At 49.0% G+C, this 14710-nt stretch overlaps 1 protein-coding gene across 1 annotated transcript in view; it reads right to left on the bottom strand.

The window, feature by feature from the left end:
- Window positions 1-14710, bottom strand: part of ebpl (EBP like) — a 29747-nt gene that overhangs the window by 9827 nt on the left and 5210 nt on the right. Inside the window, exon 2 of the mRNA XM_070894033.1 lies at window positions 8405-8474. Within this exon, the coding sequence (XP_070750134.1) occupies window positions 8405-8474 (70 nt within the window). The remainder of the gene's footprint in view (window positions 1-8404; window positions 8475-14710) is intronic.

Raw genomic sequence — 14710 nt, 5'->3', positions numbered from 1 at the left:
AGAATGAAAGCAGGGGCAACAACACACACTAAGCACGACTACTTATAGTGCTTTCAGGCTTCAGTGATACTGCGCCACAGGCACCTACATCCCAGGAACACATACATTTTTAAAGTCCTCTCTTCCCCCCATCCCCTGTCATGCATGTATGCTTGGGGTTACTAGCCACCAGGTGGCGCCACTGTCAGAGGTCATTTGGCTGTACACACATGTGTGCAGCCCAGGTATAAAAGGCAAGCCATCATGTAATGTAATCACTTACCTGTGTTAGTTTACAGTATTCAGTCTATCGAGTTATTACATACATAACATTTGGCGACAAGGTAACTTAAGAACCTCCGCATTCAAAAATGAGCACAATTGGAATTCTGGAGAGATTCGTGGAGGGAGAGGACTGGCCAGATTTTGTAGTTCGCCTGGACCAGTACTTCGTGGCCAACAAAATGGAGGAACCCACTGATGCAGTTTGGCACAGGGCGGTCTTCCTCACACTTTGTGATCCGAAAATCTATGGACTCAAAGAATCTTCTTTCGCCTGCAAGTCCAACGGACAAGGACTATGAGGAATTGTATGCTCTGGTACGTGACCATCTCAAACCAGAAGGCGGCATCACCATCTCACGATATCGATTCTACAAGCACGTTCGTTCTGAGGGCCAGGATGTGTCGGAATTCATTGCCGACCCAAGATGTCTAGCTGGACCGTGTAAGTTCGAAAAGGCGTTGGGAGACATGCTGCGGGACTTCTTTGTAGTCGGCATCAACCACGAGGTGGTCCTGCATAAGCTACTGGCAGCGGAGACGCTGGATTTGAGCAAGGCCATCACGATTGCCCAGGCATGCATGACGAAGGACAAAAACTTAAAAGCAGATATCATCGAAAAATCGGAACTCGGCAAGTACTGTAAACAAGATTGTATCGTCGTTTGGCAGAGCTGCATATGGCAGGGCCTACTCGACTGCGTATATGAAACCTGAGGCTGCCAAAAGTCCGCCAACGGGAACGAATCCGATTTCACCGTGTTGGCGTTGTGGGGGCAATCATCGGCCTCATCAGTGTAGGTTTAAAGCTACACGTTGTTCAAGACTGGGTCATCTCCTGCGCATGTGTCCGCAACTGAGCAAGCGTGCTGCGACACACCACATGGAGGATGATGACCAGTGCAGGGCGGATCCGGATATGCAATCCAAGATACCAGAGGAGGAAGTGTATGGGCTGTATTCGTTCCTAACAAAGAGCCAACCGATAATGATCAATGTGAAACTTAACGGTGTGCCGGTACCGATGGAATTGGACATGGGTACGACTCAATCAATAATGAGCTAGAGAACATTCGACAAGCTGTGGGATACTAAGGCTGTGAGGCCTAAGCTGAGTCCAGTCAATGCTAAGTTGCAACGGTGATTGGCAGTGCAATAGTCAAGGTGAAGTATGATGGTGCGGTTCATGATTTACCATTATGGATTGTTCCAGGCAATGGTCCAACACTGTTCGGCAGAAATTGGCTCGAAAAAAATCAAATGGAATTGGAACGATATCAAAGCATTGTCATCGGAGGATGATACTCCATGTGCTCAAGTGCTGAGCAAGTTCCCCTCGCTGTTTGAACCAGGCATCAGCAATTTCACGGGAGCCAAGGTGCAGATCCACGTGGACTCAGATGGAAGACCGTCCATCATAAAGCTCAGGCGGTTCCATACATGATGAGGGAGAAGGTCGAAATCGAACTGGACAGACTCCAGCGTGAAGGGGTCATATCACCGGTCGAATTTAACGAATGGGCCAGCTCCATTGTTCCTGTGTTGAAGAGTGATGGCACTGGCTAGATTTGTGGAGACTACAAGATTATGATCAACCGGGTTTCGAAACAGGATCAATACCCGTTATCGAAGGCTGATGACCCATTTGCAATGCTAGCTGGGGGGAAGTCATTCACTAAACTGGATCTGACGTCGGCCTGCTTGACACAGGAGCTGGACGAGACGTTGAAGAAACTTACGTACATCAACAGGTGTCCTTTCGGAATTCGCTCGGCTGCAGCCATATTTCAGAGGAACATGGAGAGTCTACTGAAGTCCGTTCCTAGAACCGTCATGTTCCAAGGTGACATCCTGGTCACAGGTCGTGACACCGCCGAACATCTGAACAACCTGGAAGAGGTTCTAAATCATCTGGACAAAGTGGGACTCAGACTGAAATGTTCAAAGTGCGTCTTCATGGCACCAAAAGTCGAATTCCTGGGGAGGAAAATTGCTGCTGACGGCATCAGGCCTACGGACTCAAAAACCAAGGCCATCAAAAATGCACCCAAGCCTCAGAATGTGACGGAGCTGCGTTCGTTCCTTGGTCTACTCAACTACTTCGGTAATTTCCTACCTAGATTGAGCACTTCATTAGAGCCACTGCGCATGCTGCTAAGAAAAGGCAATAATTGGGTTTGGGGTGTGTCTCAAGATAGAGCTTTTGAGAAAGCTACTAATCTGCTTTGCTCTAACAAGCTGCTGGTACATTATGATCCGTGTAAGCGACTAGTATTGGCCTGTGATGCTTCGTCATATGGAGTTGGTTGTGTGCTCCAACAAGCTAATGAGTTGGGCAAACTACGACCTGTTGTGTAGGCTTCTAAAAGTTTGTCAAAGGCGGAAAGAGCCTACAGCATGGTAGAAAAAGCAGCATTAGCCTGTGTGTATGGGGTTAAAAAGATGCATCAGTACTTGTTTGGTCTTCGGTTTGAACTGGAAGCAGATCACAAGCCACTCATTTCATTTTTTTCGGAAAACAAAGGTATCAATACCAATGCATCGTCCCACATCCAGAGGTGGACGCTGACATTATCTGCCTATGATTATATCATTCGCCACAGACCTGGCACCGAGAATTGTGCCGATGCACTGAGCCGTCTGCCGTTGCCCACACCGGAGGTGGAGACGCCACAACCTGCAGACCTACTGTAAGTTATGGATGCTTTTGAAAGTGAAGGAACCCCTGTCACGACTCAACAAGTTAAGACCTGGACCAGCCAGGACCTGATATTATTGGTTGTGAAATGTTGTGTCCTTTGTGGTGATTGGTCTGCCATACCCAAGCAAATGGGTGATGAGACCAAACCTTACAACCGTCGCAAAGACGAACTATCCATTCAGTCAGATTGTTTACTGTGGGGTAATCGTGTTGTTATGCCTAAGAAAGGCAGAGAGAAATTTGTACATGATCTACATAGCACTCATCCCGGTATTGTCATTATGAAAGCCATTGCCAGGTCTCATGTATGGTGGCCTGGAATTGACTGATCTGGAATCATGTGTGCATCAGTGCAACACTTGCATGCACTAAGTAAAGCACCAGCGGAATCGCCGCTGTGTCTGTGGTCGTGGCCATCTAAACCACGGTCCAGGATCCACATCGACTTTGCAGGTCCCTTCCTGGGAAAGATGTTTTTAGTTGTGGTGGATGCATATTTCAAGTGGATAGAATGTATAATCACGTCATCCAGTACATCCACAGCTACTATTGAGAACCTCGTTTGCCACTCATGGTCATGTTTGCCATTCATGGTCTGCCCGACATCGTTGCAAGCGACAACGGACCTTGCTTCACTAGTCTGGAGTTTCAAGAGTTCATGAAACTTAATGGTATCAAATATGTGAGGTCAGCACCATTCAAACCCGCATCTAACGGTCAAGCAGAGCGTGCTGTCCAAACCATCAAGCAGAGTATGAAACGTGTAACTCAAGGTTCACTGCAGACTTGTTTGTCATGCATATTGCTTAGTTACAGGACAAAACCCCATATGCTTACCGGGGTCCCCCCTGCTGAATTATTGATGGAGAGGTCTCAAGACCAAGCTCTCTCTTGTCCACCCTGTTGAATACAGACGTCAAAGTCAGCAGTGGTATCATGATCGTGCTGCTGTGCCATACAACATTTCTGTTAACGATCCTGTGTATGTACTAAATTATGGTCAAGTCCCAAGTGGATCGCCGGTACTGTTATGGCCAAGGAGGGTAACAGAGTGTTTATCATCAAGCTCAAGAATGGGCAAACATGCAGGAAACATGTTGATCAGATAAAGCTACGGCACACAGATGAACCGGAACATTCTGAGGAAGGCACAATCAGTGACCAACCAACCTACCCTCAGTCATCAGAGGACCCCATTGTCATCAATGAATCTGGACTTTCATCAGATCAGCTCCCCAGTCCCCAGTCATAACAGACTCAGAACGCTCGCCAAGGCTGGAGTTGAACTGAGACGATCAACTCGGGAGCAGAAAGTCCCGGACCGTCTCAATTTGTAAAAAGACTGTTACTAATATCTTAAAGGGGGATACTGTCATGCATGTATGCTTGGGGTTACTAGCCACCAGGTGGCGCCACTGTCGGAGGTCATAGGGCTGTACGCACATGTGTGTGGTCCAGGTATAAAAGGCAAGCCATCATGTCATGTAATCACTTTGGGCCCTAATAAAGCAGAGCCAGGTTTGTACCTGTGTTAGTTTACAGTATTCAGTCTACCGAGTTATTACATTCATAATACCCCACTTCCCAATTTGGCGGTGGACACATGCTATGCAGAGGACAACAAATGAGAAGTAGAATTCAATTCCCGACACTGAATAAAAACATTTTCACAGCAAAGCGCTCATGAACCCTATTTGTATGAATAGTTGTATTGACGCAACAGCAACACAATCTTACTCTATACACACAAGCAACAGTTGTCTGTTTTACACTCTGAAGCCCGACACTAAATGTGGGGATAATCACTGGCAAGTGAAACTAGCTTTGGCAGCATCGATCGACACTGCTCTCATTCAGAGCATCAAACAGCCATTGTCTCTCAGAAACCCGGATTAAGGATCACTGCAGCAGCTGAACACCAAACCAGCTGACTGCAGCGTTGGGTTGCGATTGTTGAGGTGTTGCTTTATGGAACTATTCCACAGGTATTTTAGCTTTGTAAAACTAACTTTCCTCTACTTTGTGGTGATCTCACATGAAACCATACATAAAAGCTCCAAGTACTCATAGAATGATACAGTACAGAAGGAACCCACTTGGCCCATTGTGCCTGTGCTGGCTCTTTGGGAGTGTTTATCCAATTAATCCCATAGCCCTGTATTTTTTTTCCTTCAAGTATTTATCCAATTCTCTTTTGAATGTTACTATTGAATCTGTTTCCGCCCTTTCAGGCAGTGCATTCCAGATCACAACAACTCGCTGTGTAAAAAAATATTTCCCCATGTCGCCTCTGGTTCTTTTGTCATTCACCTTAAATCCATGTCCCCTGGTTACCGACCCATCTGCCAATGGAAACAGTTTACTCTATCAACTCTCTCCTTATTTACTCTATCAAAACCAGTCATTATTTTAAACACCTCTATCAAATCTCCTCTTAACCTTCTCTGCTCCAAGGAGAACAACTCCACCTTTTCCAATCTCTCCACATAACTGAAGTTTCCCATCCCTAGTACCATTCTAGTAATTCTCTTCTGCACCCTCTCCAAGGCATTTCCATCCTTTCGAAAGCATGATGCCCAGAATGGAACACATTATTCGGGCTGAGGCCAAACCAGTGTTTTATAAAGGTTTAGCATAACTTCCTTGCTTTTTACTCTATCCCTCTATTAATAAAGCCAACGATTCCATATGCTTTTTACCAGCCTTCTCAATGTGTCCTGCCACCTTCAATAACTTGTGTACATACACCCCCAGGTCTCTCTGTTCCTGCACCCCCTTTAAAATTGTACCATTTAGTTTATATTGCCTCTCATTCTTCCTACCAAAATATATCACTTCACACTTTTCTGTGTTAAATTTCATCTGCCATGTGTCTGTCCATTTCACTATTTTTCTGAAGTCTGTCACTATTTTCTCATTGTTTCCTCATCCGAGTTTCGTGTCATCTGCCAGCTTTGAAATTATTCCCTGTATAGCCAAGTCCAGGTCATTAATACACATCAAAAAGACCAGTGGTCCCAATATTAACCCCTGGGGGACATTCTCCAGTCTGAAAAACAACCGTTCATTCCTACTCTCTGCATTCTGTCCCTTAGCCAATTTTGCATCCATGCTGCCAACGTCCCTTTAATCCCATGGGCTTTAATTTTGCTAATAAGTCTATTACGTGTTACTTTGTCAAATGTCTTTTGAAAGTCCACATACACAACATCAACTGCGCTACCCTCATCAAATCTTTCTGCTACTTCATCAAAGAACTCAATCAGATTAGTCAAACACTATCTGCCTTTGGCAAATTGATGCTGACTTTCATTTCTAAGTGACAATTAATTTTGTCTTGGATTATTATCTCTAAAAGTTTCCTCACCACTGACATTAGGCTGACTCGGTTTATCCCTCTCCCCCTTTTTTTTTTAAAAAACAGGTGTAACATTTGCAATCCTCCAGTTCTCTGGCACGCCCTCATAAAAGGAGGATTGGAAGATTGTGGCCAGAGCCTCCGCAATCTTAATCCTGACTTCCCTCAGTAACCTAGGATGCATCCCATCTGGACGAGGCGACTTTTCTACTTTAGAGGGTTGCCAAACTCTTTATCTATTTTTATCCTATCCAATATCGCTACTGCCTCCTCCTTTATTGCTATATTGGCAGTAGCCTCTTCTCTAATGAAGACCGATGCAAAGTCATGCCCTCTGAAGGACTATCTCCTTTTTGGTCCTTAATTGGCCCCACCCTTCCTTTGACTACCTTTATACTATTTATGTATTTATAAAAGACTTTTGGGTTCCCTTTTATGATAGCTGCTAATCTAGTCTCATACTTTCTCTTTCCCCTCTTATTCCTTTTTTTAAATCTCATCTGTACTTTCTGTATTCTTCTGTATTATAAACCGTACAATTTTCATAAGCCTCCTTTTTCTGTCTCATTTTAACCTATACACCTTTAGTCAACTTTTGCCCGTCATAGGGATGTGCCTATTCTGTCCATGAGCCATCTCCTTTTTGAAGGCTTCTCATTGTTCAATTACTGTTCTTCCTACTAATTTTTGATTCCAATCCACCTGGGCCAGGTCCCTTTTCAACTCACTGCAGTTCACCCTCCTCCAGTTAAGTATTTTTACATTTGACTGTACCGTGTCCTTTTCCATGACTATTTTAAACCCGATGATATTATCCATGTTAAATGTAAACAATAACTCGTCCAAGACACTTCACAGGAACATATCAAGCAAAACTTGACACCGAGCCACAAAAGGAGATATTAGGACAGCTCATCAAAAGCTTACAAAAAAGAGATAGGTTTTAAGGAGCATCTTAAAAGGAGGAAAAAGAGGTAGAGAGGCGGAGAGGTTTAGGGAGGTATTGCCAGAGCTTAGGGCCTAGGCAGCTGAAGGCACAGCCCCCAATGGTGGAGTGATTAAAATCAGGAATGCGCAAAAGGTCAGAATTGGAGGAGTGCAGAGCTCTCGGAGGGGTTGTAGGGCTGGAGGAGATTACTGAGATAGGGAGGGGCGAGGCCATGGGGGGATTTGAAAATAAAGGTGAGAATTTTAAAATGGAGGCGTTGCTGGATCAGGAGCACAGTGGCGATTGGTGAACAGGACTTGGTGCGAGTTAGGATACCGGCAGCAGAGTTTTGCATGAGCTCATGTTTATGTAGGGTGGAAGATGGAGGCCAGCCTCGAGAGCATTGGAATAGTCAAGTCTAGAGATAACAAAGCCATTGATGAGGATTTCAGCAGCAGATGAGGTGAGGCAGGGGCAGAGTCGGGCAAAGTTACAGAGATGGAAGTAGTGGTTTTGGTGGTTCAGTGGATATGTGGTCGGTAGGTCAACTCGGGGTCAAATATGGCACTAAGGTTGCGAACAGTCTGGTTCAGCCTCAGACAGTGACCAGGGAGTCGGTGGCTAGGGAACGGGGTTTATGATGGGGACCAAAGACAATGGCTTTGGTTTTTCCAATATTTCGTTGGTGGAAATTTCTATTCATCCAGTACTGTGTCAGACAAGCAGTCCGACAAATCAGATACAGTGGAGAGGTCGAGAGAAGTGGTGAGGTCGAGCTTTCCTACATATGGAAACTGACGCTGTGTTTTCAGATGATGTCGAAGGGCATCATGTAGATGAGAAATAGGAGGGGGCCAAGAATAGATCCTTGGGGGATTCCTGAGGTAACGGTGTGGGAGTGGGAAGTGAAGCCATTGAAGGAGATTCTCTGGCTGAGACTGGATAGATAAGAATGGAACCAGGAGAGTGCAGTTCCAACAAGCTGGATGATGGAGGGGAGGCATTGGAGGATGATGGTGTGGTCATCGGGGTCAAAGGCTGCAGACAGGTCAGTTAACTGTTAAATTATCCTGGACTGAAAGATGAAGCCAAGCTTATTGTGATGAGCAGTAATTACCAAAGTTGTGTCAGATTCTTCAAAATATTAGGAACTTACATAGGAAAGCAAGAATATTATCAGATTGTGCCACAGTTCCCACAAAGGACATGTAAACAAATGGGCCTTCCTGCAAGACAAAAGCAACATTCATTTTATCTGTTTGCATGAGCGGTTTTAGACTTTTCATTACATTTGATGTTCAGCACCCAAAGAATTGTGGCATGTGACTCTGTCCTGTTCAAGAGATGGGATAGCTAGATTAGGTCCAATCTTAGATAAGGCTTAAGCTTTCCTGGTCCACATTTCCATTTCATCCTTCATCTCATTCGGTGCTTTTTTCCTTCCTTTCAGGTGTCAAGGATTGGAAAGGACACCAACGACCCTCCGGAATCTTCTTCCCCCACACTTCCCTCTGATCACATCCCTTCTTCCATTCTCACCTCCTGCCGTGTTTTCACTATCCCCTCTGACCTTCCCCTCACCTGACCCTGAACGATCAGTCCTCAGCAAAGGTCTGAGCTTCATCCCCTTATGCCCCCAGCTCACTGAATTTTGAGCTCGGCACGATGCTGAGCTCATTTTCTGCTGCCTTTGCCTCCGTGTCCACTTCTTTGGCCAGGAGTCTCTCGCCACATCCCCCACCCTTCTCCCCAACCCCTGCACAGTTGCCTTCTTCCATTTTCAGAATTCTCGCTCTACCTGGACGCCTCCCTCTGGCCTCTTACCCTCTCTAGACCTTCATTGCAAACTGCCGATGGGATAATTTCTCTGCTCCCCTCACTCACTCCAGCCTACCTCCCTCTGAACTTGCAGCGCTCCGCTCACTCAGATCCAACCCCAACCTTGTCATTAAACCTGCTGACAAGGGTGGCGCTGTTGTTGTTTGGCGAACCGACCTTTACCTAGCAGAAGCTGATCGCCAACTCTCTGACACCTCCTCCTACCTCCCCCTGGACAATGACCCCACTACTGAACATCAAGCCATCATTTCCCAGACCGTCACTGACCTCATCTCCTCTGGAGATCTTCCCCCCACAACCAACCTCATAGTTCCCCAAACCCGCACAGCCCGTGTCTACCTCCTTCACAAGATCCACAAACAAGACTGCCCCAGTAAACCCATCGTTTCAGCCTGTTCTTGCCCCCCAGAACTTATTTCTTCCTATCTCAACTCTATTTTTTCTCTCCTTGTTCACTCGCTTCCCACCCACATCCGCATCTCCTCCAAACTCCTCTGTCACTTTAACAGTTTCCAGTTTCCTGGCCCCAATTGTCTCCTTTTGACCATGGATGTCCAATCCCTCTACATTTCCATCCCCCACCAGGGTGGCCTGAGGGCGTTCCACTTCTTCCTCGAGCAGAGGCCCAACCAATCCCCATCCCCCACCACTCTCCTCTGCCTGGCTGAACTTGTTCTCACATTGAACAACTTCTCCTTTAACTCCATTCACTTTCTCCAAATTAAAAGGTGTTGCTATAGGAACCCGCATGGATCCTAGGTATGCCAGTTCTGACGAAGTGTCAACCTGAAATGTTAACTCTGTTTTTCTCTCCACAGATGCTGCCTGACCTGCTGAGATTTCCAGCACTTTGTTTTTATTTCAGATTCCAGCATCCGCAGTATTTTGTTTTTGTATTAGATAAGGCCTTGATTATCTTCCACTAGTTCTTGGAAGTTTGGAAGTAGCGTCAGAATCATTTATCTTGGACCTGACAATTATACTACCACTTTTTTCAACTGATAACTGGGAAACATATTTCTCTAACATGTTGTTTACTTTAATCTTCCTCATCTACCAAAGCATTTAAGTCCTCATTCCTTAGCCCCACATTCAAATACACAAAACCATTATAACCGTACTGAGTTACCAATGGAAACTGAAGTTGAAAATAATATACTGTAAGTACAGAAAAATAACAAAAACCTGAACAGATTAAAGCCACAACGTAGTACCATAATATAAATTAACAATTTGTTATAATTATTATGCATATATCCTTAAAGAGGAGTCTGACATCCCTTTATAAATTAGCAAATTAAAAACCTTTGAATCCATTTATTCGCCACTAGTATCACATGACCATTCCAAATGCTACTGTCAAATTGTAGCGATCCTATTAGTCAATGGTAATCCTGTGACTGTTCGGAGTGTTGGTAAGCATTTGACACTCTTATGCTTACAAACCTTCTAAAGGTCTACCAAATGACAGCCTTTAACGTGCACTGTCCTGGTTTTGGGAGGGTTTTTTCACAGCTTTAGTTGGTGTTTTAATTTAATTTCTATTTTACATATATTAAGCTAACTTATTTTTCATAAGTTGATTAATTTCTCTTAATCCTGTGGGTTTGAATTTATTCACAACCCATATACTTTTAATATATTTGGTAAAAAAATTGCCTTTAGGCAGTATTTCCACATGCTCCCTTGCAATTCAATAAAACACAAAACTAAATATATAAAATAGTGTAGTAATGTCTTAAATGCAGAACAGTTTTGGTGCATCCCAAACTACAATTGCAGTTATACTGCTGCTTTCACATTGATGCAAAGTGCTATTGAGTGCACATCAACATGAAAGTTGAAGTATAACTCGGGTACCAGACCTGACGCCGAAGTACACTACGACCAAGCTTTGCGAGGCACCCCTCCAGGGGCCATCACGGTTTACATTCACTGAAGTATAACCCCAGCCCAGGAGCACTGTCAGATTTTTTAAACTGCCCAGGTAGTCCATTGAGGACAAGAAGCACAGATGTTCCTGCCTGTGGATTACTAATATTAAAAATGAATTGCCTCAGGATTGCAACTTTGTACATGTGTGGAGCTTCATTGTGGCTGATCTTACAACGACCCAAGTGTGATGCACAGCTAACAGTATAACTGAAGTTTGCTGACTGTATATCACACGGCACAGAGAATGAGACTGCAGTTATACTGCAGCCACCAGTTTGGTGCGACTGTAACCGAACATCCTTGTGCTTTTCATTTCAGTTAATTTTAATACTTTTAAACAACAATTAATTATCTACTGTTGGGGAAAGTAACTGAAGCCAACGGTGCAAGGGCATCATTTTAAAATACACCACTGAAATCTATCTAGCTCAGAATGTCCAAAATGAAGCCATCAAGGCCTTGAAAACTGGCCCTTCAAAATGCAGGCAACTCAGTCCTATTAGCACCAAGTAATGGGCCTTGGTTTCAGGTGGAGTTGCTCCTAGTTTTTTGGAGCAACTAGTTTAGTTTGGAGTATGTTAGAAATTGCAATTCTCGGATATTAGTTTGATCCAGTTCTAGTGAGTTAGTTTAGGTTGGCTTTAGGCAAGGTACTTTTTTTTTCCAAAAGAGGGTGTGTCCAGCCACTCAGGCCTGTTTTGCAAGTTTCGGCAGTGAAAACTTACTACAAACTAACTTAGGATGGAGTAAGTGCCCACTTTTGTAAGTTCTGAAAAACCTTACCTAGAGTTAAGTTTAGTGCAGGCACAGCCAGAGACGGTGGGTGGGAAGCATTAAACACAAAGGACACATCAACATCACAAGGGGGGGGTAAGGGAAGTTAGAGGATTTTCCATAAATACCTTCACAACAACATTAAAGAAGCAAAGTACATTTAAAGCGCTAAGCACTAAACAAAGCAGTACATTTAAAGCACCAAGCACTAAGCGAAGCACAAAAGTAAAAAACAATTATTTAATAAAAAATAGAAGGAACCCTGCACCTAAAGCACCAAGACCAAAGTAATAAGTAATCAATCAATACAAAATATAAGTCCTACCTTTATGTGAAGGGAAGGTGTCTTTGTCAATGTCTCTCACTGTAGGGTCTCTCTCTCTGTATCTGACAGTGAGGGGTTCGGGGGGGCGGTGTGTGTGGGAGTGGGGGGATGGTGTGGGAGGGGTGGGGTGTGTGTGGGAGGGGTGGGGTGTGTGTGGGAGGGGTGGGGGGGACGGGGTGGGAGGGTGTGTGTGTGGGGGGGGACGGGGTGGGGGTGGGAAGGGGTGTGTGTGTGGGGGGGGTGGGGGGAGGGGCTGTGCGTGGGGGGGGGGAAGGGAGGGGGTAATGCGGGGGGGGTAATGCGGGGGGGGGAATGCGGGGGGGGGGAATGCGGGGGGGGGAATGCGGGGGGGGGAATGCGGGGGGGGTAATGCGGGGGGGGGGTAATGCGGGGGGGGGGGTAATGCGGGGGGGGGGTAATGCGGGGGGGGTAATGCGGGGGGTAATGCGGGGGGGAATGCGGGGGGGAATGCGGGGGGGAATGCGGGGGGGGAATGCGGGGGGGGGTAATGCGGGGGGGGGTAATGCGGGGGGGGTAATGCGGGGGGGGTAATGCGGGGGGGGTAATGCGGGGGGGTAATGCGGGGGGGGTAATGCGGGGGGGGTAATGCGGGGGGGGTAATGCGGGGGGGGTAATGCGGGGGGGGTAATGCGGGGGGGGTAATGCGGGGGGGTAATGCGGGGGGGGGTAATGCGGGAGGGGGGGTAATGCGGGGGGGGGTAATGCGGGAGGGGGGGGTAATGCGGGAGGGGGGTAATGCGGGAGGGGGGGTAATGCGGGAGGGGGGGTAATGCGGGAGGGGGGTAATGCGGGAGGGGGGGTAATGCGGGAGGGGGGTAATGCGGGAGGGGGGGTAATGCGGGAGGGGGGGTAATGCGGGAGGGGGGGTAATGCGGGAGGGCGGGTAATGCGGGAGGGGGGGTAATGCGGGAGGGGGGGTAATGCGGGAGGGGGGGTAATGCGGGAGGGGGGGTAATGCGGGAGGGGGGTAATGCGGGAGGGGGGGTAATGCGGGAGGGGGGTAATGCGGGAGGGGGGTAATGCGGGAGGGGGGTAATGCGGGAGGGGGGTAATGCGGGAGGGGGGTAATGCGGGAGGGGGGTAATGCGGGAGGGGGGTAATGCGGGAGGGGGGGGTAATGCGGGGGGGGTAATGCGGGGGGGGGTAATGCGGGGGGGGGGGCGTAATGCGGGGGGGGTAATGCGGGGGGGGTAATGCGGGGGGGGGGGGTAATGCGGGGGGGGGGTAATGCGGGGGGGGGTAATGCGGGGGGGGGGGGTAATGCGGGGGGGGGTAATGCGGGGGGTGGGGTAATGCGGGGGGGGAGTAATGCGGGGGGGGGTAATGCGGGGGGGGGTAATGCGGGGGGGGGTAATGCGGGGGGGGGTAATGCGGGGGGGTAATGCGGGGGGGTAATGCGGGGGGGTAATGCGGGGGGGTAATGCGGGGGGGTAATGCGGGGGGGGGTAATGGTAATGCGGGGGGGTAATGCGGGGGGGGGGGTAATGCGGGGGAGGGTAATGCGGGGTGGGTAAAGCGGGGGGGGGGGTAATGCGGGGGGGGGGGTAATGCGGGGGGGGAATGCGGGGAATGCGGGGGGGGAATGCGGGGGGGGGAATGCGGGGGGGGGGAATGCGGGGGGGGAATGCGGGGGGGGGAATGCGGGGGGGGGGAATGCGGGGGGGGAATGCGGGGGGGGGAATGCGGGGGGGGGGGAATGCGGGGGGGGAATGCGGGGGGGGGGAATGCGGGGGGGGGGAATGCGGGGGGGGAATGCGGGGGGGGGAATGCGGGGGGGGGAATGCGGGGGGGGGGAATGCGGGGGGGGAATGCGGGGGGGAATGCGGGGGGGGGGAATGCGGGGGGGGGTAATGTGGGGGGGGGGAATGTGGGGGGGGGGGTAATGTGGGGGGGGGGGTAATGTGGGGGGGGGGTAATGTGGGGGGGGGTAATGTGGGGGGGGGTAATGTGGGGGGGGGGTAATGTGGGGGGGGTAATGTGGGGGGGGGTAATGTGGGGGGGTAATGTGGGGGGGTATTGGGGTAATGTGGGGGGGGGTAATGTGGGGGGGGGGGTAATGTGGGGGGGGTAATGTGGGGGGGGGGGTAATGTGGGGGGGGTAATGTGGGGGGGTAATGTGGGGGGGGTAATGTGGGGGGGGTAATGTGGGGGGGGGTAATGTGGGGGGGGGGTAATGTGGGGGGTAGTGGGGTAATGTGGGGGGGGTAATGTGGGGGGGGTAATGTGGGGGGGGGTAATGTGGGGGGGGTAATGTGGGGGGGGTAATGTGGGGGGGGTAATGTGGGGGGGTATAGTGGGTGGGGGGGTAATGTGGGGGGGGGTAATGTGGGGGGGTAATGTGGGGGGGGGTAATGTGGGGGGGGGTAATGTGGGGGGGAGGGGTAATGTGGGGGGGGGGTAATGTGGGGGGGGGTAATGTGGGGGGGGGGGTAATGTGGGGGGGGGTAATGTGGGGGGGGGTAATGTGGGGGGGTAATGTGGGGGGGTAATGTGGGGGGGGGTATGTGGGGGGGGGGGTAATGTGGGGGGGGGGGTAATGTGGGGGGGGGGGGGTAATGTGGGGGGGGG

The sequence above is a fragment of the Pristiophorus japonicus genome, chromosome 11 (genome assembly GCF_044704955.1).
Source record: "Pristiophorus japonicus isolate sPriJap1 chromosome 11, sPriJap1.hap1, whole genome shotgun sequence".
Lineage (NCBI taxonomy): Eukaryota > Metazoa > Chordata > Chondrichthyes > Pristiophoridae > Pristiophorus > Pristiophorus japonicus.
This window is presented reverse-complemented; position numbering and strand designations above follow the sequence as displayed.